Source organism: Anarhichas minor, unplaced genomic scaffold, assembly GCF_050575085.1.
Source record: "Anarhichas minor isolate MPS153535 unplaced genomic scaffold, ASM5057508v1 ptg000018l, whole genome shotgun sequence".
In the NCBI taxonomy this organism is placed as follows: domain Eukaryota; kingdom Metazoa; phylum Chordata; class Actinopteri; order Perciformes; family Anarhichadidae; genus Anarhichas; species Anarhichas minor.
The window spans coordinates 7,200,763-7,226,406 of NW_027466464.1; the positions used below are offsets into that span (position 1 = coordinate 7,200,763).

The window sequence follows — 25,644 nt, forward strand, 5'->3', positions numbered from 1 at the left end:
TTTGCTGGAGTGCTTATTAGGGATTGGTTTTGCCTTCTAGATTAGCACACAAGCTGGAGTCAAACCAGCCCTGATTCATGATTGAGAAAGGAACAGAATGCTTATTCTCTTCCCGAACACCCAGCGGTTATGATTGATGTCCCCGCAAAATAATCTTGAAGGACACAGCCGGTAGTTTCAACTGACAGCTAAGACGGGGAAAATAGCCGGTCTATTGTGCGAGTAAGTGAACCGGCAATTAAGTGAGTGTCTCAGAAGGGTGCAGGGGAAATCAGGAAGTTATTTGCATCTCCATCAGTTGCCATAGAAACAAACTGCAACTACTGTGGCTATCGGGGTCATCAGAACGGAGAGTGGAGAGATGTTTGCTGCTGATTAGGGAAAGAAACATTTGGCTCCATTGAAGGGAGCAAAACGAAGCTGTTGGCAGATGCCGGCCTCAGATATGAGTTACAATCTCGGCCTGTTTAATAATCAATCCAAACTGATTTGCATGAAAGCAGCAGTTTGACTTTAAAAAAAAAATAAAAATACGCTTACTTGCTTGCTTGCAGAGCGTTAGATGATTAATACGACTCTTATGTCTGTACGGCAACTATGAACGTGGTGCCACGAGCTCGTTAGCTTAGCTTAGCAAAAAGACTATTAATGGGCGACAACAGCATTCCTGGCTCTGTCAGAAGTCAATTAAGACGTTTTCCTTTTTCGAGGGTCATGGTACAGATGTAGTCCGGCTCTTAACCCCCTTTAAAAACACAACTTGTTGTTTTCACATTTAGTTTTTGTAGCCTTATCCTTACTGGACTGATACAACAGTGGTATCAACCTTCACTAACTTTATCTAACTGCTTACTTGCAAAAAAGCAAGTAAGCTTATAGTGAATGAGCAAGCCAGTTTGTTAACGTCTATGGCGTTTATGTTTGCCAGTGTGCCATGTATGGCTCTATCTGAGGTGGAAAAACCACAGGGGATGAAAAATGTGTTTGTCTCCCGAGAATATGTCTCATTTCATGAGATTCTGCTCAACGTCCGGGGATGAAAAATCGCTGCATGTCATGAGAGGAAGGACAAATATGTCCATGATAAACTGAAATAACTGTCACAGAGAGGGAGAGCAGGGAACCTGACTGTTGTGATACTGCCCTGGCATTTTAAAAAGCATATTGCATACAGAGAGCAAATGTTCAAAATGGGACAAAAGTATACTCTTCCAGCCCTGCTTTCAGAAAAAATATTGTTTTGCATGACTGGTTAAAGCAAAGTTAACATATTGCTGAAGTAGCCAGAGCTGACAACAGCTGTTGGCTATCACCGGTTCTGGATGGACCAGGATCAATGTCCATCCTGACTTTGGCTTAAAAGAGCGCTTTCAGCGCTCGATGTTGGACCTCAGGAGATGAGGTGCAGCCTGAAGATGCCCTCGGTTTACACCTCATCCTTTCTTCTTCCTCCTGGGGTCTTCAGACATGGACCTGTTTATTTTTTATCAGTGTGTTTATCCTACCTCGCTGGTACATCCCCAGGCACCACAACAGAAAACAGTTCACCATCCGCAGCTGATTGATAAAACATGTAGTCTGCAGCACTGATATACCTGAGCCTCCTAGCAATCTGCTCTATCTGCTTGTGTTCGGGGCATCTGGGTTGTTCGACTAGTCCAGGTTGTTGTCGATAAAGAATATTCTCTGGTGAACCATGCTGGCTTCCTGTTCCTTTGGAAATCCTCTGCTAAGACGGATATTCTTGCTCCCCCTTTCCCTCACGACTGCAACCCACAGAAAAGGAATAACCCTAGTGAATTCTCCAAGTGACATGCCCCATAAATATAAAGGCAGTGGTATCGAGAGAGAACGCCATTCTTCCCTGTTTCTAGACCGACAAAAATAGTCCTTCAGAGTGGGGAAGAGATTTACACGTCTAGCTTCAGGGCAGGAAGCGGGAATGAACATCACATACAGGCCTCATGTGTGGAAAAACAACTCTGTGGGGCTGCAGTTGTACAACACGCACATAGCTGGATGTAAGCTCATACTATTGGCATTTAAGTAAGTGTCATTTCCATCTCTCACTAGAGCTGATCTGAAGGTCTACTAGACCAATGCTGACTAAGCAAATGTCTGTTTGATATTATAGCACATTAATGGCTGTTGGAAAGATGATAAAAGGACTACAAAGACAAATTCAACCTGCAATAATATATATTGTGATCACTTAATCACATCACTGATATAAGCACTCATTTTAAGCAACCTGATCCCTTGAATGCTTCACTATGTGTAGCCACTGTTTGCTATAACTTTGTCTGCATGTTTGGGGCCGTGTTTGCATAAAAAGTCTTGAGACATGGTGAGAGCTAAAACTCTCCGTACAGCCGAGGGGAACTGATAATTGTCCGCAGGTTCATCCCTAAGAGCCCTCACTTTCACAATAAGCAAAGCCATTTCAACAATTGTTGCTATAAAAATTGTATTTTAGCAGCTTTAAATAAATTATAAAAGTAAAACTAGAGACATTTGAAAGGACAGCTTTCAGATGCTGCAACAGATGTGCCCTAGCCTGGTGGTTCCATATTCGACAACCTCGGTTTCATTAAGTTTTCTCTAAGCACTTAATACCCTTTTCCAGACTAAATGGTATTTCTACAAATCAGATTTTGACTTCACTAAATGTGAGAGTCTTTAGGGATCAGCTGAATGAGACTCCTTGAGGCAAAGGGAAGTCCACTCTAACGCGTCTCCCTCAGAGGCCGTGCTTCTCTCTGGACACTCAGCAAAGCGCTCTGCAGACTGTCCTGTCTCAGCTCCACACGGCAAGTGTCGTGTCGCTGCAATAATAGGTCGTGCCTCATTGAGCAGGCTTATTGGATCTTCCTCAGAAGGGAGGTAAGTGGTGTGCTAAATTGAATGCAATTCATAGTTTTTGGGCGGAGGGTCCGCTCTGCTATTACATTAGGTGGGAGAGAATTACATAGGCAGAGACAATATTGCAGCTGTTCAACCGTTACACGACGCTCGTGGCCTGAGTGAAATCACATTTCAATCACCTCGCCGGTCTCAGGTGACTCGCTGTAAATGAGGACAAATGAGAAAATTAAAATGACATCCTTCGATTTCTTTGGCCCACGGAGCCCAAAGACAGCGCTAATTGAAATTTTCAATCACACTAAAGAATATAGATTTAAAAGATATCGGAGTGAGTCTGTATCCGTCAAAGCCGACAACTCTGTTCTGATGCTGCAACTGAGTATTCACCCAGAGTTTCCAGGTCAGCTCCTGCACGTCAGAATCATTGGCTTCACTCTGCACATGATCAAAACACCGTGAAGGAGCCCTGCGATGTGTCACCTTCATGCTAGAGTGATCAACACTTAGACGATCAACACACTTCTAACACCATGTGTCTTTATATTTAGCAACAACAGCAATTAGTGCTTCCAAGAAATTATAGATTCCATAACAAATTATCGCCAACTAATAAAAGCTTAACAATGTGACACTGATCCTGTGTACTCGATCCCAGCTGCAAGAAAACTTGTGTATGCAGAGGAAACTCAAACCCTAATGCATGCTAATCTGTTGACTCTGTGAAGAGGAGCACGTGTCTGTGTTCTGCAGAGCTGAAGTACTGAAGAGCCTCACTTCTCAGCTAGCTTTGGAGGTTTGGGTTTCTATTGTACAAGATTGTTCACTGGGTTATGTCACCCTAAGAGGATTATGCTTGACAACTCAAACTATCCTGCAGCTGGTTTACCATTTGAAGCAATTCAAGACTCTTTGGAACGTCATTGCCGCACATTATCAGACATTACAAGAAGAACATAGGCATAGGCTGTAGAGATGCAGGGAAGAAGATGAAAGGATGCATCTTTTTGAACATTGGATTTGTAGCCAGAAAATTCAAAGTTAGAGAAAGGGCTGAGACCAACAATGTTTTTTGTGGGAACCCAGTGACTTTAAGGATGTTGGTGCTCTCATGGTCACAGTCAAAGTACACAGTTTCTTGCAAACAGTTAATTACTTGCCTCTAAAGGGGAAGTAGACACATTTCCAAATTTAGAGTGATTTGGTATTTTTGCATGTAGTATCTTCAGTGTTCCTGCAAAGGGCTGGGAAACGTCAGACTAATGACAGAGAGCCTCAAAGTCTAACAGGATCTACTAAAAGTTTGGATATTTTGGGGCCTGAACTTGCTTTAATCTAACTATTTTTAAAAATCCGTCTTCATGGACACACCATCCTTAATGTTTGGGAGTCTCCCTTTCAAGCACTGTCTGCTTGTACTACTGGTTTCATCACAAATCTTCAAATGCAGCAATGACTCGAAATGCAGCTCACCGTTGACTATCACAGCGATGTCCACAAAATTGATCTCGCCGCGGGCCTCGACGCTGGCCTCGCAGCGGTACACGTCCTCGTCAGCCTTGGTCACCTGATGGATCTGCAGGTTGTTGTTTGGCAGCACCGTGAACCTGCCTTCACAGCACAGGACGAAGGAGAGGAGGACAGACGGGAGAAGAGAGAGCGGGAAGGGGGGAAACGACAAAAGAACAACAGTGTATGATAGAGAGAGAGGCGAGATAAGAAAGTTAGGAAAACAGCAGAGAAAATTGCCATCTCCACTCTCCAGTAGACTGTCAATCTTCTCTTCAGCACATTTACCTGATAAAGTCCACACAGATAAACACTCACGCAATTACAGTCTCCACTCCCTCCCATTGTGGCCACTGTGAGATTGGCCAGGAGTGATGGGGCTTCTATCTCATTCCTCTCAAAGCAAAGATATTTATAACCATGCATTGTAATTAGAGTGAAATGATTAAAAAAAAAAAGAGCCTTCTTCTCCATGTTTCATCATCACAGTGGCACTGAAGATTTGAATTTCAATTAAAAAACGTGACAGATTCAAGGGGTCACTCTTTCTAATCAGTGTTCAGGCATGCATTTTGTCTCGATGGAGGACGGGGAAGTGGTGTAGAGAGTTGTAAATCAGGGTGGAGGAGACGAGGAAATAATGAATCCTAGTCTACTGGTTCCTACTGTTGCACCTGCTTCTATCAGAAAATAACACTGCTGACAGTTAATCTGTCCTCAGAGTAATTCTCTACTTCTATCTGTCTTTTTAAGCAAAAATGTGGGATTAAAAGGGAAGATCTTTATGAATGATAGAGCTTTGAATCAAATGGGACAGAATATGACTGACAAGACGATTGTAAATTATTGTGGATTGAGTTTGAACGCGGCCTTTTTGCTAGAAATAGCTCCTTTCATACGATGCAGGGCTGCTGGTTTGCATTGCATCTCACGGGAAGCAGCATCTTCGAATGTCACCGTCCAACCCGCTCTATAATCCATTCTCTCAGTCGCTCGCTAACATGGTTTCCGTCCAAGTTATACGCCTCCTACGGGGCTGATGGGATTTCTATTTATAGAATTTGATATCCTTGTCTTATTGTGGAGCCACACAAAAGAAGGAAATAGCATTTCCGAGAGAACATTATTTTTTGGCACGTTAGCTAGTCTTTTCATGCAGAGAGACAAATGGGCACACCGGGACTCGTAAGCATTTCCCAAATAATAATCAAGAGCAATTGGCAGGTTTACATTCAAAATGTAATTCTTTTGAGATCACTGCTTACTTGACTGTTATTACCTTCATAATCTCCTGTTGGAATAATCAAGATCAGTTACACAGTTTGATGATGCAAAACTTGATACTTACCTGACTCATTTTATCACAAAAGTGACTCTTTAAAGCCCTCGGAGATTTGATTTGCAGCGTTACATTTCTTGATATAACATTTATAACTATTGATAACTAGATGGACAACATTGTACCTTATTATTCATTAAGATTCAAACTAAACACTCGAAGCTAATCTGCTTCATCGGGTAAAGGCACAAACACAACTGCACAAATCTCTGATGTGAAATAAACAAAACTACTTGAACTTTGGCAGACTAGTTTGTCAGACCCCACCGCTCATACTAAGAAGCTATAAAAATATGTTTTCAATGACTTCATTAAAAACAACTAATTAAAAAAATCTAATTCCCCCAAAACTCCATCTATCCATCCATTTTCCAAACTACTGTTCCCATTCAGGCCTTTTGTTTTAAAGGTACCATGTGGAGTAAACAAACAATGTTATGTTTAAAACCCATTCTTTGTATCCTCAAGGACCCTATAAACAAGCCGAATGCATTGCTTTCCTCATAAAACATTTATAAATCTGTTTTTTGGAAGACTTTAAAACCTACATATTTGATATTCATGTTTGCTTGCTGACAGTCTTCTTCTCCACCGCATTTGTTGGCACACTGCTACATTTCTTGGCTCGTTACCACAACACAAAACCTTCGGCAGGACCGTGTTTCATGTCAGACGCGTGCACACACACACACACACATGTAGGTGCGTCCTCGTGATATGAAAAACATTGCTCTGAAAACTCCACAGAGTACCTTTAACATACTTTCAAAGTTAGTTAATCATTGTATGGCATTCCTCAAAAAAAGAAGCTAGTAAGAGATTTTTTAAAAAGGCAAAATTTTCTTTTAAAACAATATATTACATCATGAAAATGTTTCTCTTGAACATGCTGTTATCTATCATCCATCATGTCACATGTTTTACCGATAGCAGAATAATAGCAGAATAGTGAAAGAAGGTCATGAACACTTACTGTGGTGCTCCTCGGTGATCTCTTCGTCCTGGTAGTACCACACCACCACGGGCACCGGGGAGCTAATGACATCGCAGACCACCTCCGCCGTCTCACCGTGGCGGAACTCCTGCGGTGTCTGAACATCCCGAAACGTCAGCCTCTCTGAGAGATCAAACAAGATGGAGATGGCTGTTTTTTTTCATTCTGCGAGCATTCAGAGCAAATTATTGCAGTGTCTGAACATCAAAAGGAAAATAAGGAAAATAAACTGCTGTGCTTTTGCCGTCTTGTTAAACTATGATGGTTTTGAGACAGAATCTGGGGTTAGGGGTTTGGAAAAGCTGTTTTAAAATAAATTTCCCTCCAATTTTCCGTCTGGGTTGAGTCCCGTGATTTGAGCGTCTGGCTTTTTCGAGTATTTTTGTATTGATGATGCAGGTGTAAGTGTTGGGATGGCCTCTATTTAAAGGCATGCATGGCTGTTCTGAAAAGCCCAAGAAGAAAAGAAAGTAAGAGTTCAGTTGAGGCTGATGAAAATGTCATTAGTTGTTATTATTATAATGCAGGTTTTGGGTGATGAACTAAAGTGTTAGAAAGATTTTAATTTTGGCCTGATGATGGCATCGAATGAAAAGTTAAAGGATCACCAAAATTCATCCTTCTGTCCCATTTTGGTAACATCCAAAAGTTTCTAGATATTTCCATCTGGACCGATCCGACTTGCCATCGGTAGAGCTATGCAGGTAGAGTCGCCAAAAACGACATTAAGCACAGCTGTCATGTGACTTAATGCCTCACAATTCAGGCGAGAAGTATTTGGAAACAGGCACATGGGAAACAATGTGTGCCTTGGAAATGGACGGATGGATTCACTCACAAAAATCAAATAAAACAAAAGCTAAATCCGGCTTTGACTGTTTTCTGGGACACAGATAAGGCGATTCAGATGAAACAGAACAGGAGACAGAAGGGTGGCTGTTATACTTGCTGCCAATCACAACAACGAAGAAAAAGAAAAAAATCAATGAGCTGAGCCATTCTGCAGCCCTTGTGTTTGCATAATTAGACAAGAACACACGCAGCCTTTGATTCACTCTTTCTTGGTTTCAGGAACGCTTCAATAATAGATTCCACTCTGTGACGGTTTGAAGCTGTGTCCTCCCTCTTGACAAACATTTGGTGTTTTGACAAATTGCTTTCATGAGGACACTGTTCTTGGGCCAGCCCGTCTCCACGAACAGCACCTGATCCTTCCTCGAACCCCGCTCTTGTTCGGATGGTGGGCTTTGATGTACGCCGGGGATGGCGCCGCTAGCGTTGCAACCACCTGCCATCATCTGCGTGCTGCATTGTGAAGGTGTGAATAAATCAACGACAGCTCCCCTATCAGTCCCTTCCGTTAGCGAGGCTTCAGCATTAGCATTTTGCAGTGTGATTTATGCCAGGCTGCTCCCCAAAATGAGCTTTCTCTCCTCGACTGCACCCTCCGCCTGCGAACGTGCGCGGCATCTCAGTGTCTTCATTAACTTCAAGGATGCCATTGCATGTTTTTGTCATTCACTCTGTTGGTTTCTTACCAATTTTGCTCTGGCGTCCCTTTTATTTCCCAAATCTACTGCTCTCTCACTCCCTCCGTCTCTCGCTCAGGTTTGAACACTTCTGATGTCACTTGTATCAATTTCCTTTCCCTTTTGTTGTCACACTGCTCTACAAGAGAATCAGTAAGGGAAACATCCTCTCCAGTGTAACACTACTGCACACTTGACACTGGCGAATTGAAAAATACTCAGTACTCCAGGGGTTCTCGTTCACCGTTCGCCTACAAATCACATCGAAGATAGGTGTCGAACATGTTGACGAGCCAATTTCCCTGGACCTCTCTCAACTGGGAGGCAGATTGGTTCCTGTCTTTACTGGCCAATTTTGCTGGTTGAGGAGAATGGGCTTTGCAGCATTGCTGCTCTGTCCATTAATAACTAAAGAAGAAATGAAAGGAGCTGGCTCCAGCACTGGACTGGCTTACTTTACTATGGTTTTCCTGTCACCTTGTATGGCTGCAAAGGCACCAAACTGCTGCAGTTAATTCAAAGCAATTTCAGAATTTTGCTATCAGGGAACTTTCAGGGAAAGCTATTTAAATTTCCATCTTCTGCGTGGGCCGGCAAGAGTTTTATCTTAGAGCAAGAGTCGGCAGCCATGCTAGCAGCTTTACACTTGACCAAAGTGGTGAACCGACTAACTGACCGATATTGCCATCAATAGAGCCATGACTCTAGTATGGTTAAAGAAGCTCCAGGAAATCCAGTAATCAGCTTTATTATGTTTGTATGTCGTTAACTAAAGTCCCGGCACCAGTTTTGGATCCAAAACTGATCTCCCACTACATGTAACATGATTATAACAGGTCATCATGGAGATGTCATCAACTGCTGAGAGGATGTCACCACTGTCTCCCCCACAGGTCAAGATATTTGTGTACAACATGTTGTAACTCGTGCACCGCCCGAAGAGTCCTCGCCTGCTCCGGCTGTGCGCTGGCAGAATGGCTGGCTTTAGCTTCAGGCAGGTTTGTTCATCCGCATGCTGCTCATGCAATCTATACCGAAGGGTCCCGAGTGAGTGACGCCGTGTTACCATGGAAACAATAGTTTTAGGGAGCTGGTTATGTGGGGAATGAGGCGAGGACTGAGTGGTGGCAGGTGTGATTGAGGCTGCGATGTCTCCCCTAATGGTTTGCTGGGAGAGGATGAAAAAGGCAACAACACAGCAGGTGATGATTCCAATGCGAGTGTGTGCACATACAGTGTGTCTCTGTGTGTGTGTGTGTGTGTGTGTGTGTGTGTGTGTGTGTGTGTGTGTGTGTGTGTGTGTGTCTGCAAATCCCCCGTACCTTGACGTTTTCCTCCAATTAAAGTCGGGGAAAACTCCTGATCAAAGTCCCGGTGTATCTGGGTATTTAGGTTATTCACTTCTCAGAATTCACTTGGTTCTTTATGTCATCTTTTTTGTGTGTGTGTGCCTTTTGCATGCATTGTAACATTAATGCATTTCCTGTCACTGTGCCACCTGTGAACAGAAGGTTTTGTAAGTTTGGGGAAATGTATCATTTGTATCGAAATGGGGACCTAGCAAGGACTTTAGGATTTTATAAACCTAAACTTGTAAACAAAATTGAGTGCAGTCTTTCCACCGGAACATCTCTAACACCACACCTACTGGGCTGTGCTGGGATACCTTGATCTGTTGGAGGGGCGATTGCTGACCACTATGGAGCTAGTAAGTTTTGGCATAGAAAATGAAATCTGGCACTGAAAAAAGTTCCACTGAAAAATAAAACACAAGCATTCCAAATTATAGTTTTTTTAATGACAATCTTCTGATATTTTCTTGTCGTAGTGAGCAGTGACTTTATCTCCTAACTATGCAGATTATACATCAATCAAAGTCTCCCTGCACCTTTCTCTCTAGAGCTTTATTTCACAGCGCCAATGTTTCATTTTTCAATGCCAAATTTTATTTTCGGTGCCAAATCTTACCGTCAACTGTTCTAGCTCCATCGTATACGAGTCGCACAGATATCAGTGCTTTAACTGTCAGTTAAAATCCGTGAGTTCATATGTGCAACCACAGTAATGGTGGTGTGAATTAGCACATGAATCAGCCAGCAGATAGGTCTTTCATGACACCAAATAGAAAGTCTTAAGTCTAAATCTAAAATACTTTTAGACATTGAAATCTTTCTTGTTTTATTTATTCAGTTAGCTGTTGTTACTGAACATGGAGTTTCAAATGCAGTTTCAAAATGATCTGCAAACTTAAATGAGCTCAGTGTTCCCAATAGTGTCTACAACTCTGGTCCTAGATCTGATTCTGATCCTCAGCAAATGAGCTGGTGGTGGTTAAGTTGGATATCTTGCTCAAGGACGCTTTAACAGGACAAATGGCGGTTAATTCACTGCTCGGCGTGAGCATGAGGATGGAACCTGCAATTGGGACCGTCTCTGTAACCACAGAGCCACCCCCGCCTCGTAACATTACGTTTTTTCCCCAGGAAATAGTGATGGGTCAGCAAGGCGGGTGAGCCTCGGTGCCACATCTCTCATTATGCCTGGCAGGGCCCGAGTCCCATGGCATTACTAGCTGTCATTACACTTTAATCACAAGAATGAGTGCAGCACACGCTCTCACACACAAAGTCAGAGGTACACATGGACCTAGAATGCACACAGATAGAGCTAACGTTCCTAGCAGCTTGTGGCTGTGCTGAGGCTGAGAATATGAATAGGCTGGCTACACCTGTGATCAAACACTAATGCGAGAGGTTTATTCTCTTCATGTCTTCATGTGTAGCTCTCCTCAGGAGGCGCAAACAGAGCATCTGCAGAACGTGTGTGTGAGTGCATTTTATCTGTCAAGCTTACGGTAGATCTCCAGCACAACCGAGGCCTCCTCAGTGTGGCCGCCGCCGTCGGTGGCCTGGCAGCGGTAGATACCCGCGTCCTCGATGATGGCGTTGTAGATGATGAGCCTGGATCGTGATGTCTCCGAGTGGAGCGCCATCCGCTTGGAGGGCAGGATGCGCTCGCCCTGGGGGTTGTACCACTCCAGCCTCACTGGCTCGCCAATCGCTAGGAGCAAAGTCAGAGGAAGAGAGAACATGAAGTGATTGTGATGAGCACATTTTATTCTTTTATGGCAGGCGAGGCAGGATCATATCGTCATCCAGAAAGAGCCGTCTCCATGATTACTCCCCACTCACCCCTGAGATTAAAAAAAAAGAAAGTTGATCATTTTCTTTGCAACAGGTTGCCTTTTGTCGACTTCCTTCCGCTATATATAGTCTTTAAATTGGTCCAATAAGTTGAACCATTCAGTCCCAAGATTATTTGTGAAAATATTGAATTGCCCATGAGTGACATCTCTCTGCATGAAGTGAGTCAGCCTGCAGTATTTCTGGAAGGACAACACCGTTTAAGAAAAGCTGGTTGTTTTTCCCTTTGGTTGCATACGATGCTTGGAGCCTTGTTTACTTGCATGCACGTCTAGTTTTTTAATCGAAATGTTTTATGTTCATTTGAGTCTTTATCAAACAGATCAAACCACAGAGACACAGAGGCTGAGAGAGAATGTAGACAAATCGCTACGTTGCCCCATTCTGACAGCTTTCCATCAAGTTTAGCCCACTACTTAGGATTCAATGGGACTCACATTGTGGGACTTCGAGAATTAATTAAATTGGTTGATTTGATGAGTCAGATTGTGAAATAAGTAATGTGTCGGGTACGTTTTGTATTCATACAGTGACGCTAAGGTTTTATATGTCAAAACAATAGCATTGCTGCTCGCTTTGGTCTGCTGAACAGCTGAAGACCATCCAACGTAGTTATTGTTGGAACTTGTCGAAGGACCAGATGGCCTGAAATTATACGATTATGTCATAATCTTGGATTTACATAATTTATAAATCTGTAAAGGAGTAGCGACATATGTAGGCTGTAAATCCCATTCTCGTTTCCAAGATTACGCACGTATACAAACCGAGACACTAAACACAGTGGCGTCCTTATGTAGCCCGTGGAACGGGAACTCGTCTGCAGGCTACTGTAGGAGATTATGTGACCATCTGCAAGCAGCAGGCGTCCTTCGGCTGTAAATACTGCAAATAAAAGTGTCAGTGTGGAAGGCCAGTACTTGGCCCATCAATCAGCCAGAGCCTTGAAGAGGAGATGGACAGAGGCTTGTCCAGTCCCTTAGAGACAGGTCTCTGGATTTCAAAGAGGGAACGAAAGAAACGAGAGCAGATAATAGACGTAATACAAGCTTGTGACAAACCTGTTGTGTTTCGGAAAAATGGCAAAAGCCAGTGGCAAGAGATATCTCCAGAGGGAGAGAGCGAGAGCAGGAAGCAGGCGGTTTGAATGCTCTCTATTCCCCTCAGTAGCTTTCAGCAAGATGCCCTTGAGCAGAGCTTTTAACCTCCAGCTACTCAGCTGGAGTCATGATTGGTGTTGGTTCATCTCAAGAGCTCCCAGGTGCTACTGTGAAGAGATGTCTTATTATATGGTCGGATTTAGCTGGAAACATATTTGTCCAGCATGCACGGTTATGTACATTGGGTATAACAATAATAATCTCTCAGTAATGGAAAGTGATGAGCTGATTTGCCGCTTGATGTCTGCGCTTTGCTTCACAGAGAAAGTCTCCCACTGTCGCCCTCAGCATGCTAACACCGATCTCAATGTCTCCAACAACCATCAGCGTCATGTCCGTTGGCATGCGTGTCTGCTGCTCGTTAGTTTCAACACCAACAAATCCGACGAGGCAATCAAACACGAGCACGACTGAAATCACATTACAGTAGGAGCCATTCTGCCTTCCTTCACACGTGGCTTCCCACCGGAGCCGCGTGCTGCATCTGGGTACTTGTGGGGAACAGATAAGTGTCTAGCATCGCTACAGGCGTCTCTTTATACCTGTTAGCATTACAGCGTTATCACCCCTTACCATTTTACAGTCTGTTGACAGCAAAGACAGCGTAATATGTTCGAAGTTGATGTAGCCAGCGCGGTGACAGGCCGTTTGCTTCACAGATGATCTGAGTAGACAGGAGTGTGGAGCACGCTGCCCTGTTTTTCACACTCGGTCCTGCCTCCCTGTGTGCCTTCTTACAACTGAATGAATAGCTGTTGGAAATTTTGTCAAACCGCTCTTAGAATCTGCATCAGCTCTGGCATTATTACTGATTCTTGACGAGAGCGAACGCTCGATGACTGACTCCTCTGGAGGCAGAGTGGAAAGACAATGAAGATTTTTTTTTTCGAGGTGCTTGCAAAATGTCTAAACAGCAGCAGGCTGATTGATCGCCGGCTTCTGTTAACCGCTCGTGAAAGCGACAGCTCTGCTCTGTATCGGCTTGATTTTTGAACCGCACATGGAAATAAAACTTTAAGAAAGCAAGCAGCAACGCTTTGTGTCTGGAAGGTGTTTTCAGACAATGTTTACGATCCTCCTTTGCAGTGAGGGAGCAATATAAAGAAACTGAAACATTGAAGCGATCTAAGCCTCCTGCACAAGGCAGATTATTGGCTAGACGTGCCCCTTGGCGCCAGAATTAGCTGCGCGCAAGCCGAAACACTCCCACGTCCCCACGGCGGCTGGCACTGGAGCCGTGGTCGTAATTGATTCAGGTCTCGGGGGAAGTAGATAGCTGGGCAGAAACAAGAGCTGAGCAGGGAAAGAATCACGCTGGTCAGCATGTACACGGGTGTAGCTTGACATGATGTCAGAATTATCGGTTACATATTCATCTCTGCCTCTCCATCTCTGTCTGCGCTGTAACGTCTGGGTGCACTGGGACAAGGGATGTGACCTCCCCTGCTCTCGTTAGACGTATCTGAAGAAAACCACATGGAAACATAAGAACCGTTGGATCTCATTTGACCAGTGAGGCTGCCTTTATAGCTGCCTTTGTTTTATTTTGCAGCCAACACTTGCTCTGGCTTCCTGCCACCACAGTCTTATGGGAGGTTAAACACACACCTAAACACCAGTTTATCCAGCTCCTTATTTGTCACGCCAGGAGCTCAGCTTCATTTAAACCCTGACAGGAGACCCGTTCTCTCTGTGGTTTGTTTGTTTCCTAACAAAGGTCTAATTGAGCATTTAAAACTGAATTGAAAAAACAAGTACTTTTGTAACAATGCACTTTATTTCTGTGATCAGTCACATTTTTGTTTTTTTATTGGTTTTGAAGCAAATACAATTCCATGAACCTACAGTAATGACTTTAAATTTCTGTTCACTGCATGATGTTATATTCAGTAATATACAGATGGTAACACACTTTTGTTTTGTGAGGTCACAGTGACTTTTGACCACCAAAATCAAATTGGTTCATCTTGTGTTGTGCTAAATTTGAAGGAATTCCCTCAAGACGTTGTAGAGTTCCAGAAGGCTGCACGATCTATTCCAAAACCACAACATCTGCATGGTATTATATGTTGCAGTAATATGACCGGGTCACTGGTGTAGCAGACAACACTGAAACATTATGGACATTACAAAAACATTCTACTTCTGTAAGGGCATCCATTAAAAACAGCTAAATGTAGCTTTGCAAAATAACAATGTTAGATTGCTCAACATGCACTATAATTTGTGTAGAAACGGTTCTTATCTCTCATTTCATGCATTTGCCATCATGACCTTTCCCACAACCATGATGGAAACAAACAAACCAAGAACAAATTCACTCGAGGTGCAAGGTGACACCAGCACAAATGCAGTGTTTCTCTTTCTCACTCGCAGACCACTTTAGAGACGACTATTTTCTAAAGACAATCTCTCCAGCCGTCCGCTCTGCAGCTCGGTTCACCGGTTTTTGTTCCCTCCGCCTCTCGCTCCCCGTTTTCCTTTTCTCTTCCTGACCCCATAAACCGTCTGCTGTTTTCTCCTAAAAGCAAGAACTCATGAATAGATGCCACATCAGTCGCTCTGAGGACGGACGATAAAAGCTTTTGTAAAATGAATACTAAGAACATTTAGAGCTTATTCCATGGACATGTATCAATTCATATTATTTGTACACTATTCAGTCTTCATGGGAAATGTAATCGACAGCAAAGACTTTGGTGTTCCTCTGATCATCTAATGTTCACATATGTACATAAACTATTGAGCTGTTCAAATTAAAATATATATACGTTGTTTGATATGTGATAGCCATATAGTCAACTTATATTGTGTAATATTTAACCATGGATGGGTATAGATGAGAATTGAGGGTATTCAAAGGAAAGAGAAAACGTTTAATAGAAAGATGGGAGCAGACAAAGATGATACACGAAAAAAAGGAACTTAATACCAAGATGTTGACGTAGGTTTGACTGCGTTTTCACCTGACTCTCTTGGAAGAAATGAGGCCTTCAATCATTTTAACCCTGCTGCCAATTCTTCCTGGCAAACTTTTGAAACAAGACAGATTTGTATCGAAGAAGTGAATTGATTTCACCCAGGTTCTTTTCTCTCAAGTACACATTCACCTCTCTGTTCTGCCTTTCTTCACAAACGGAACCCACCTGTGAATCAACATACTATATAATTGCCTTTCTGTGCCTTTCTGTTCCTTTCTTTTCTCCTATTCATATGGGCCTGATTCGTACAGCAGGACTCAACTTAAAGCTAAAAAGTCCCTTTAAAAGTCTCTGATTGTTTGCGGGCTCATTTTGGTTTCACTGGACTCTGACTGTTCTGCCCTGCTTTTCAGCCCAATCCAGTTGGCAGGACTTCATGTAAATGTGGTAAATAAAATAAAAATAAAAAGGCTGAGAAGGGCAAAAGAAAAAGTGACACAGACACTTCCTCCCACGCACTTTTGACGTTGGATGGTGACTATTTATCTCCCACCTCCAACACTCTTTTGCCTCAAAGCCTTTTCCTTTCTTCCCAGTTCTGTCGCTTTAGCTCTTTCACAATAAAAGCCTCTACCTTTGCCTTTCATTTCCTCCCAGTTTGGTTGCATTCTGCTCCATTCTGTCCTTCTCAGCACACGTAAGACCTCCACACCCCCTCAATGCTCCTCCGGTGTGTGTCTCTACTCCCTTGGTTGTTAGCTCCACGCTGAGTGGGCTGGCAGGCGAGAAGAGGCAGCCAGCAGGAGGCGGGCCGGGCCTGCCAGAGTGTGTTGCCACCCTACAGAGCCACTGGCAGCAGCGTCAGGTTCTCTGTTATAGCTGAGTGTTGATATGCCGTTCTGAGAGGACAATGAGGAGGAGGGGCGAGGTGTCCCTGTTTGGATCCTGTGCCCATTGAGTCAAAGAGTCACTCACCATATGGACAGCACGGATTGTGTTGCGTTCACTGTCCTACAAACCACAAACAGACTTCAGAGGCGGCGATGTAAAGCCCCCTGCTGCTTCCCTGACCTGCCTCCAAACACACACACACACACACACACACACACACACACACACACACACACACACACACACACACACACACACACACACACACACACACACACACACACACACACACACACACACACACACACACACACACACACACACACACACACACAGTACATCCACATAAAAACAGTGTGCGGCTGTCGTACCTGTGCAGATGAAGAACTTGGACTCTCCGACACTTAACTCCACTTTGTTCAAGGATATGGACACCTGCAGTGCAGCTGTGATAGAAAAGGAAAGAGGGACGGAGAAAGACAGAAAGAGAAAAAATAGGAAATGGATTAGTTGCTGAAGTCGGCTAGAGAGAGACATAATAACACAAAATGACTTTCAAAAAGTGTCAGTTTCTTTATAGCATTGTGGCTCATTTCCTTTTCAGTCACATATACTGCATTTAAATATCCCTCTCTATAAATAAGAAGCTTCTTAGAAATAACCCACAATAGCAGCTGTTGCAAGTACCGGTATACGATTGTCGCTGCTGAAAAGAACAATTTCTATATTTTATCCAAACTTTAACCGCTTTTAAAAGTTCCTGTTCAGCCATTTCTCCTTCGAAAGAGACAGATTTGCTTGATACCTTCTATTAGGCACATGTCTGTTTGCGACAAGCTTGTCAGTCGCCTTCACAATGAATGGGATCCTTTAAGCCGGAGGTCATGCTATTTGCAGTTGTCGCTCTTGACAATGAGTGTATGCAGGGAACAACGGTGGGATGGGCTCTTCAGAGGCTGAGAAATAGCAGAGATCAGTAAATAACTGCCTGTATTTTTCCTGTATTTTGTCATGCAAGGTTCTTTTGCGTCCTTGATAACAAATTGAGAACTGAAAATGTGCTGGAAGAAATCCATACTAAAAATGAAAAAAATGAAAAATAATTGCAGTCGGTAACAATCGAAGGCTGTATTTGTGTGCTGCTATTGTAGCGCTACTACTGTATAAAGCCACACAATAAGGGCTTTGCTAAAAGTTCTGCAAGGCTGCGGTGAAAGGTATAGTCAGCTGGCTCCATCTTGGCTGACATGAATTTCCTCAAAAGGGAGAAAGAGAAGCAGGAGGAGAGTTGTAGCGAAGAAGAGAATCGGACAAAGAAAGGTGAGTGCTTGCATGGCAGCCCAGCAAGCTGGAGCAGAGATCGTGTCTAGATATCTAATGTGATGGGCAATGAATGGCAACTCAGCGGGGAGAGGGTCATTTTTAGGCTGGAGCCTCTCGACGCAGCGGCAGTCTCGCCACGGCACTGAGCGAAGAGAGACATTTGATGAAGCCTGTCATACTCCTCAGTCGCTGCAAGTCTAGTTAGGATCAAACTCCAACCACACACGTATATTCACACACACACACACACACACATGCTGCATTGGACGCTAATGGATCTTAATTCTATCTACAACGCTGGGAACTCAATAGCAGAGCTCCTGTCAATAATGGAGGAAATGATGAAATGATTATCTGCGGCTTCCTCGGGGGAAGGTGGCTGCAGCCGACAGCAGCAGCAGCACACTGAGGCTGCTCTCCAGCTGTCCTCACTGGGAGCCTGTCATGACTATAGGCTGCCTATAGGTGCCAGGAGAGGGGCACTGGCCCCGGCGCCTGAGCAGGGCTACATTATGGGGCTGAGGAGCTGCCTTATCAATGCATTCGATCACTTCTGCTTTGCAACTCCACTGTTGTAGCACTTAAGATTAGGCTTGTATTGAGGGAGAACGCTGCAGACGGCAGCAGCCAAAGAGGAATTACATTTTTTTTTGTCCCTATTAGACATTTAGACACAAAAACATGGGAAAATAAGGTTGAAAAATACAGAAGTTACCCTTCAAGGGTTCTTTGAGCGTCTTCAACACCATCTGCAGTCAGTGCGCAGCTCTTTGTGCATTGCATTGTGGGAGAGTAAACACAGTATACACTCCAAAGCTGCTTAGAGTTAGAATGTAGTGTGGTACTGAGATACAGCTGCCGTCTACATCCACATGTAGTGCCACAAATGAATGCAAATACTGCTCTGGGGTTGATTAATCATGTCTATTTAACCCGCTGCCCTTCCACACAGCCTTGCCTCTGACTTAAGGCAGATTCCTATCAGCGCTTCAAGTAGTTTAACAGTTTTCAATTATTAATTGATCCCGGTCCGTTCATGCTGTATGTGATTGATCGCGTAATAAGTTCCTCACAAAACCTAGCAGGCAAAAGAAAAATGGGCCCGAGCTTCTTTTTGTTCTTGTTTTCTGTGCTGCCAGAGTCATTGTTGTGAATCACATACTGTAATTAAGTTCAACCTGGAAAATGTAACCGTTCTTTAGGCTTTTTTTAAGCTGAAATACACAACGGTACCCACAGCGAATATACATTGGCATTTTAATGAGAATGCTGACTGGATTAGAAATTGGAGAATTTGTTTATTCAACACTGTCTCGCCTAGTGGGGACACAAAGAGACGTACTAATTATATCCATTTTCAGAAATGGAATGTTTTCAGCTGCGTTCACCTGCTTATTACAGAGCCTGCGTCAATATGTTATGAGCCTGGTAGCAATTAGCAGCTCCAATTATTAGCTCCTCTGAGGAGGGTTGGAGACATGGAAAGTAAGACAACAGACAAAACTGTTGATTTCCATTTGTAATGTGTCCAAGATGGTCGATGCCATACATGACTTGCCAGCTCGCCTAACAATTCCAGCATCAATTATGATCTCAACTAAAAGAGGCAGGACTTTGACCAGAACCTTAGGGCGGGGCTACCTTGTGATTGACATGTCTTTACCATGGTGTTGTTCAGTCTGGGAGTTGTCTGTTTTTTCTTCTTACAACTTTAACCCTTTCACAGTGTGTTTTCACTTCATCAGAGTTAATTGTAACATTGTGGTCGCCTAAAAATATCGTTTTCAGCGTTCAGTCGTACTTAGCTCCACCCTCTCGTGTCACTTCTGGTTCCAAAAACCAAGATGGTGACGGCCAAAAAGCCAAACTGGAGGCTTCAAAACGGGAGTCAAAAAACAAATGGGTGACATCACAGTGACTACTTCCACGTATTCCACGGGTGTATGTGTCATGTTTTGGAACGTTGTGAATTGAAATAACAGTAAATATAGAAGTTATCATGGAGTGTTTTGCTCATCTGACAGAGATCATTAAGTAAAAATGATGCAGCTGTGCCACATTTTATATTTCACTGTAGTCACTTTAAAGTGGCTGCAAAGCGAGGATGTCTCATTTTGTTACTTCTGTCCTCGCGTCTCTTCCTCACCTCCTCCGCTTGCATCTCAGGTGGGAGGGACTAAGACGTGCGGAGAAGAGGAGGTGAGATAAAGGAAACCGCAAGGTGCAATTCACTTTTGGATTCGAGGTTCAAATTGTGCAGCCGTTCCAAGTCGCCTCACGCTGCTTTCACTTAACCCTTTGAAATCTCTTGGAACAAAGCCAAATCATTCTATTCCTCAAATAGAGGTCATCGAGGTCAACAGAGGAGGAGGTTCTGACTGAGCTGGCCTCGTGACACGATTCAGCGGCATCTGGACCCGGTGCAACAGCGTGCGTAACTTGCCAGCAGCTAAGTCAGCGCGACTAAATCTAGAGCAGACTGAAGCGGGCTAAACGTACCGTTGAATTTAGCAGCAGGATGAATCCAATGTTTGAATGACGGAGGGTAGAGTGTCCAATCAGCTGGCAGGGAGAGACTGGTGTGATTCCATAATCCTGTACTCCATAAAAAGCCATGGCTAAAGAAAATGCACCACAGAGAACGTGCCTTTGAGTGTTTCTATGTATGCTTGTACATGCAAGAGTGTGTGGGGGTGTACTGTATTTTTTAGGTATGTATTGTTTGTGTGTGTGTTGGGGGGGGGGGGGGGGGGGGGGGGCTGTGTGTATGTGTGCAAATGTATTACGCACACAGAGCAGATAGGCCCTCAGGCATACAATGCTCTGCTTTAATTGTCTGTGATTTCGTGGAGGAGTTAGAGAGAATTCTTCCCTTGAACCACAGAGACAGAGAGAGAGAGTGAGACAAAGGGAAGAAGTAAAAGAGTGGGTAGAGCAAGAGCAAAAAGAGCAAGGAGATAAAATACTAATTACTACGTTTTGTATTCACCCGAACCTCTGCGTCTTATGCATTTCTTCAAAGGTGTTAGTGAAGGTAGAAAAAAAGATTATTGCCAGTAAGAAATAAGCTTCAGAAAACACTAAACAGTCAGCACTCTTTAGAGCTGCTCAGGTGAGCAGTGGCACGAGGGACTGAGGGAAAGTGCAGATGTCAGGGATTCCTTCGTTAAAAGAAAATTCCACTTCATTAAAAGCTAGCTTGTATTTACGTTGTTATGGTCATTATTTCTATTGCTGATGATATCACTGCACTGAAGTTGTTTTTAATTTCTGTAGTCCAAAATCACAAAGCCTTGACAATTCATGCAACATATGTCCCTTGCTGTCTTCAGAAACTAGAGAAATATGGACGAGAGGCGACGTTTGGCAACTTCCAGGTACCACAAAAGCTCCTCTGCACATATGAGTCGCTGAGATCTGGGAACACAGCAACATTGGAAGAAGATATGTGCGGTGTGGCATCTCTAGAGACGACCCAAGCCTATGAGACAATTCAATCAGTGAAAGATTTTTTTTTTAGGGAAGAGAGGAGTAACTTATGTTTCATAGCTGACAATATTTCTAAATTCTTCACATATTCATTTCCTCCAGTGCAGGCAGAAAGTTGCGAGTAGAAAGACTTAGAAAGTGCTTACAGTATCAGGATGTATTGACTTTGCATAGTAAAGGAAGCTCTTCTGAATCAGGCACGGACAACTTTGCGTACGTTCTGTCAAAGCGTACCTGTGAGTTTTTGCCAATCTGGTTCCCCGAGCACCCAGTCCTATATATCTGTCTGGCTGCATAACAAGCCTGTTCCCATGCCGGAGAGGAGACGAGGGAAGAGGAGAGTGCTGGTTTTACTCAGCCAACCATATCCAATCGTGCAGACATACAGCATCAGACCACGTGTAGAGTCTCAGGCACAACCCACAGCTACCTATTATCCTTCCTCTCTCCCGCACACCTTCTCTGTATCTCTGCTTTTCGCTCACCAACTGCTTTGCGATTTATGTCTCCTTCCTAAGCCTCTTGTGCTTCAGGCTGCGGTGGCCGTGATGGACCTCGCTCTACGAATATCCCCAAACCATAACGCTCCAGTCATGCGCGCGCACACACGCGTGCGCGGCAACATTGCAGCTGCACAGATGTTTTGTTTCACACAGATGTGAAGTTGTTTGCTTGGTAAGAAAAGGCAACTTGATCTTATCTCGCAGGTCGCGAAAATGACAATGTTTTGCTCCCATTCCCTTTGCAGATAGAGAGAAAAAAATTAAAAGGTGCACTGAAGACACATTTCACCTGTCTAAGTTGGATCATCCCATTGTTATTTCAGAGACTGTCAAAATGACTTTGAGGAGGCAATATTTTTGATAAATAATGACCTTAAATCAGTCATGGGCAGGTGAACTTTGCAGTGTTGTAGTACTAGAGAGGTATTTTGAAAGTTTTGGTCTCGTCTTGGAATCGACTGCATTTGTCCTGGTCTCGGACAAAAAGGACTCGGGATTGATGCACTCACACTCAAAACAAATCGAACGTGGTAGAGAGGAGAAGAAGCTGTGTCTGTCTCTGAGGAGATGTCAGCAAACTCTTTGGTCATTTTATTTGGCTAGCTAACAAAACACACAGGAGTACTGGGACTCGCACTGGTCTTGTATCGGTCTCAATTCTCTCTGATCTGGGTCTTGGCAGTATTTTTGGTTTATTGCAACATATCAAGGTAAGTTACAGTGTGAAACAGTCAGGTGCCGAATGAACTGTATTTTACAATCAATCTGATCAATTTTAAGTTGATATTGAGAAGCTGTTGGACAATGACTGTAATATTCCTAGAGGACCGTTCTGTCAACAGATTGAACACTAAACCTGTTGAAAGCCAGTCAGATAATTGAAGCCGTGTCAGAGGGCACACAAGTCACCAGAAGGGAAAAAGCGGAGCTCAAAGTGGCGATGCAATCATCAGCCATGATAGAAAGAAGGTGTGTGTGTGTGGGGGCGGGGGGGGTTTAACAGCCAGCGTTCCAATTCTACTTTTCAATTGTTACATTGCAATCAGAGCTTCTATGTCAAAGGTGTTGTAAAGTGTGGTGGGGCCCAATCGCCAAATGACACCTCAGTGTGCACAAGGAGCACCCACACAATCACACAAACGTGCAAATTCACATGTGTAGAGTACAATATGTCAAAATTATTCATAGACCACAGTACCATTCAGACAAACATAGACTCAAGTAGGACCTGGGGATTGTCTCATAATCCCTGTCTTCCTTATTCTCCATCGCAGAGATGATTTCTTTCCAAGATTGCTCACAAACTGGAGCATCACAATGTGATAGAATAAATCCCATTTGCTCGGATATTGTGTTCATATTTATGGAAACATAAGAAAAATGGGGGCTGTAAACATAGGTGCAGGATAATGTCCTCATCCTTATTCCAAAATAGAACGACGCCCCAATAGAAATCACGCAGAAACCTTCACCATTTCTTTGCTATTTTTTCATTCTTTTCTTTTCCCTCTGCATTTCTCAGTCCTGTGTCGAATCTATTGGTCTTTATTTTCTTCTTATCTCTTTCACTGCGTCTCGTTTTCCTCCCTTTTATCCCTCCTCTTTCCCCCTGTCCCCGGGCTGCAACCTGTTTCTGCATATGGCAACGTCAGTGAGTGTGGTTTTCTGCATACGCCAACATCAGCGAGCAGCTGAGAGAAGTCTGGGGCTACAATAAATCCAGGTCTGTCAGTCAGACAGGATGATTTGCTTCACACCGCCCCATGTTTTACTTCAATTCTTCCCCATCAGCCTTTTCTCTCTCAAGACCGGGCGAAATACTCCAACCTTACCAAGATGACGGTAATAAAAGTGATTCCATCAACTTGAGTTGCAGTTATTCCACTGTGATCTTCAAATACTTAAAGAACTACGTTTGCATCAATGCAGAACAATGCTGAAGCAATCAAATCACGGTGTCTTTTCATCAACTTGCCGGTCTATGTGTCGGCCTTGAATGCCAATGACGTGTTGATCAGGGGTAAACTGGTAACATGAATGGAATAGAATAAGTGGAGCAGCGCTGACGGTGTTGATGAGTCGCCGGAGCTGCTCCGTGTCCAAGGATTGTGTCAGTTTCTTCTATGTATTAATAAGGTCATTCATCAAGGCGAAAAGGTTCCCGTCAAATGATTATGGTAATAAAGCCAATTAAAATGGACGGACATTTATAGACAAGCTAATTTTATATATATATATATATATATATATATATATATATATACAGTATATATATATATATATATATATTTTTTTTTTTAATGAGAGGCCGCCACTGCCACTTTAGTGTCACTCAGCAATGCTTCACTGCATTTTGAAACGGTGTCCTGGAGGTCGACAGAAACATTTTGAGATAGTATCAACATTTGTGGCCTCAAAGGCTGATCTCGCTTCGCTGTCATTGTAGCATCTTCTGGAATTTTTCTGCAAATAGTCTGGAAGCTGCATCAGTCCCCCAGCAGTCTGCAGCACACGGAGGTGGAGTCAAAATGTTTTTTTTTTCCGTTAGAGAGTAGACTCAAAAGGTGGGCGAGAGGTTTCCTGATGATGCTCCCAGTCAAATTCTAAATTCCCTGCCATTCAAAGAAGCATAATACATTGATCTCGTGGAAGGGCCGGCTGAGCTCAGCTGATTTTTACACTGGCTCTGGATAAGCACACTGAGACGGGCGAACACACGAGTGATGGGAGGCTTTTTCTGCTTCTGTGGGAGGAGGTGACTCGATTGAGCCGGGCGAAGAGTGATTCAGTAATAAAACCTACAGGCCTTGGAGGCAGTTTCTGATTCCCAGGCAGTGCGGAGGGAAGTCTCGTAGGTTGCGGGAGAGTGAAGGTCCAACATTCGTAAGGAGCAGACAGATGAGCAATGAAGTGTGTGTGCAGAAGTCGACACACAGACATGAATAATCATTATTTCTGCATGAACAAGAGCTTATTGTATCAAATCCTGTACACTAATGTGTGTTATTTTGCCATCTTTGAAGATAAATGGCAGTTTCAGGCCATACGATCAAACAAACAAAATGCAAAGAGAGGATGAGTGTCATGACGAAACACCAAGAAGTACTGTGGGCTACTGTCAGCAGAAAGAGCCTTCTAGTGAAGGTATGTAGGCGTAATACCCGTCAGATTTACTAGAACATGAAGCAAGAAAAAGGTTTGCTGTTGACGCCACTCTCCCACCATTCTACATTCCTTCTCTTCTCTCTCTAAGAAAGAAGCAGCAGCAAATAAAAATAGAAGTAATCCATTTCTTTGTTCAGCCGTTCTCCTGCACCAGCTGTTTGTGTGGAAATAACGCCATTTAATGACGTTTTTAGGCCAAACAAATCACAGTAATCATGATTGTGGTTAACTAACGGCAGCGTGTGGTTCAGAGAGGGCAGGCACCGATGACAGGAATGGGTAGAAAATAATACAGGGGTTACTGTCGGTGGCAGACCAGTCGCTATAGCAGAACTGCTCATTATGGCAACATTGTGATATTCACACGGGGCATAATAGATAGCTTAGTGGGGGACCTAGAAGTCTGACAAGTAATCACATGCAGAAAATGTATGATATTATGTTCAAGTGAGAGTAAAGCTATAGCATTTCCTGCCTGTCACAAACACACAGCGTGTGGCTTAATTAGGGGTCTTGGTTGCTTGATATTCGATTGTGCTGTTTTTAATTTAACTTTCAATTATCCAGGGTAATGTCAAGGGGTTCCTGGCCACGTAAAAACACAAATAATAGACTTACAAAACAAAACAAAACAGCATGAAGCTAAAAATGACATAAAAACTCAGATGAGTGCTCAAACAAGCCTTAATCCTGTTTTTTCAAACCGTGCATGCTTTTGACATGATCTAGTTTAAAGTGTCGGGATGCCGTCGCTAA

At 43.5% G+C, this 25,644-nt stretch overlaps 1 protein-coding gene across 1 annotated transcript in view; it reads right to left on the reverse strand.

Moving 5' to 3' along the window:
• Positions 1–24,809, reverse strand: part of ncam2 (neural cell adhesion molecule 2) — a 72,547-nt gene extending 47,738 nt beyond the window's left edge. The window contains exons 1-6 of the mRNA XM_076094646.1: positions 24,779–24,809; positions 18,025–18,048; positions 16,780–16,854; positions 11,087–11,293; positions 6,684–6,827; positions 4,336–4,473 (exon numbers count right to left, since the gene is read on the reverse strand). Coding sequence (XP_075950761.1) covers positions 4,336–4,473; positions 6,684–6,827; positions 11,087–11,293; positions 16,780–16,854; positions 18,025–18,048; positions 24,779–24,809 — 619 coding nt within the window. The remainder of the gene's footprint in view (positions 1–4,335; positions 4,474–6,683; positions 6,828–11,086; positions 11,294–16,779; positions 16,855–18,024; positions 18,049–24,778) is intronic.
• Positions 24,810–25,644: the final 835 nt, after the last annotated feature.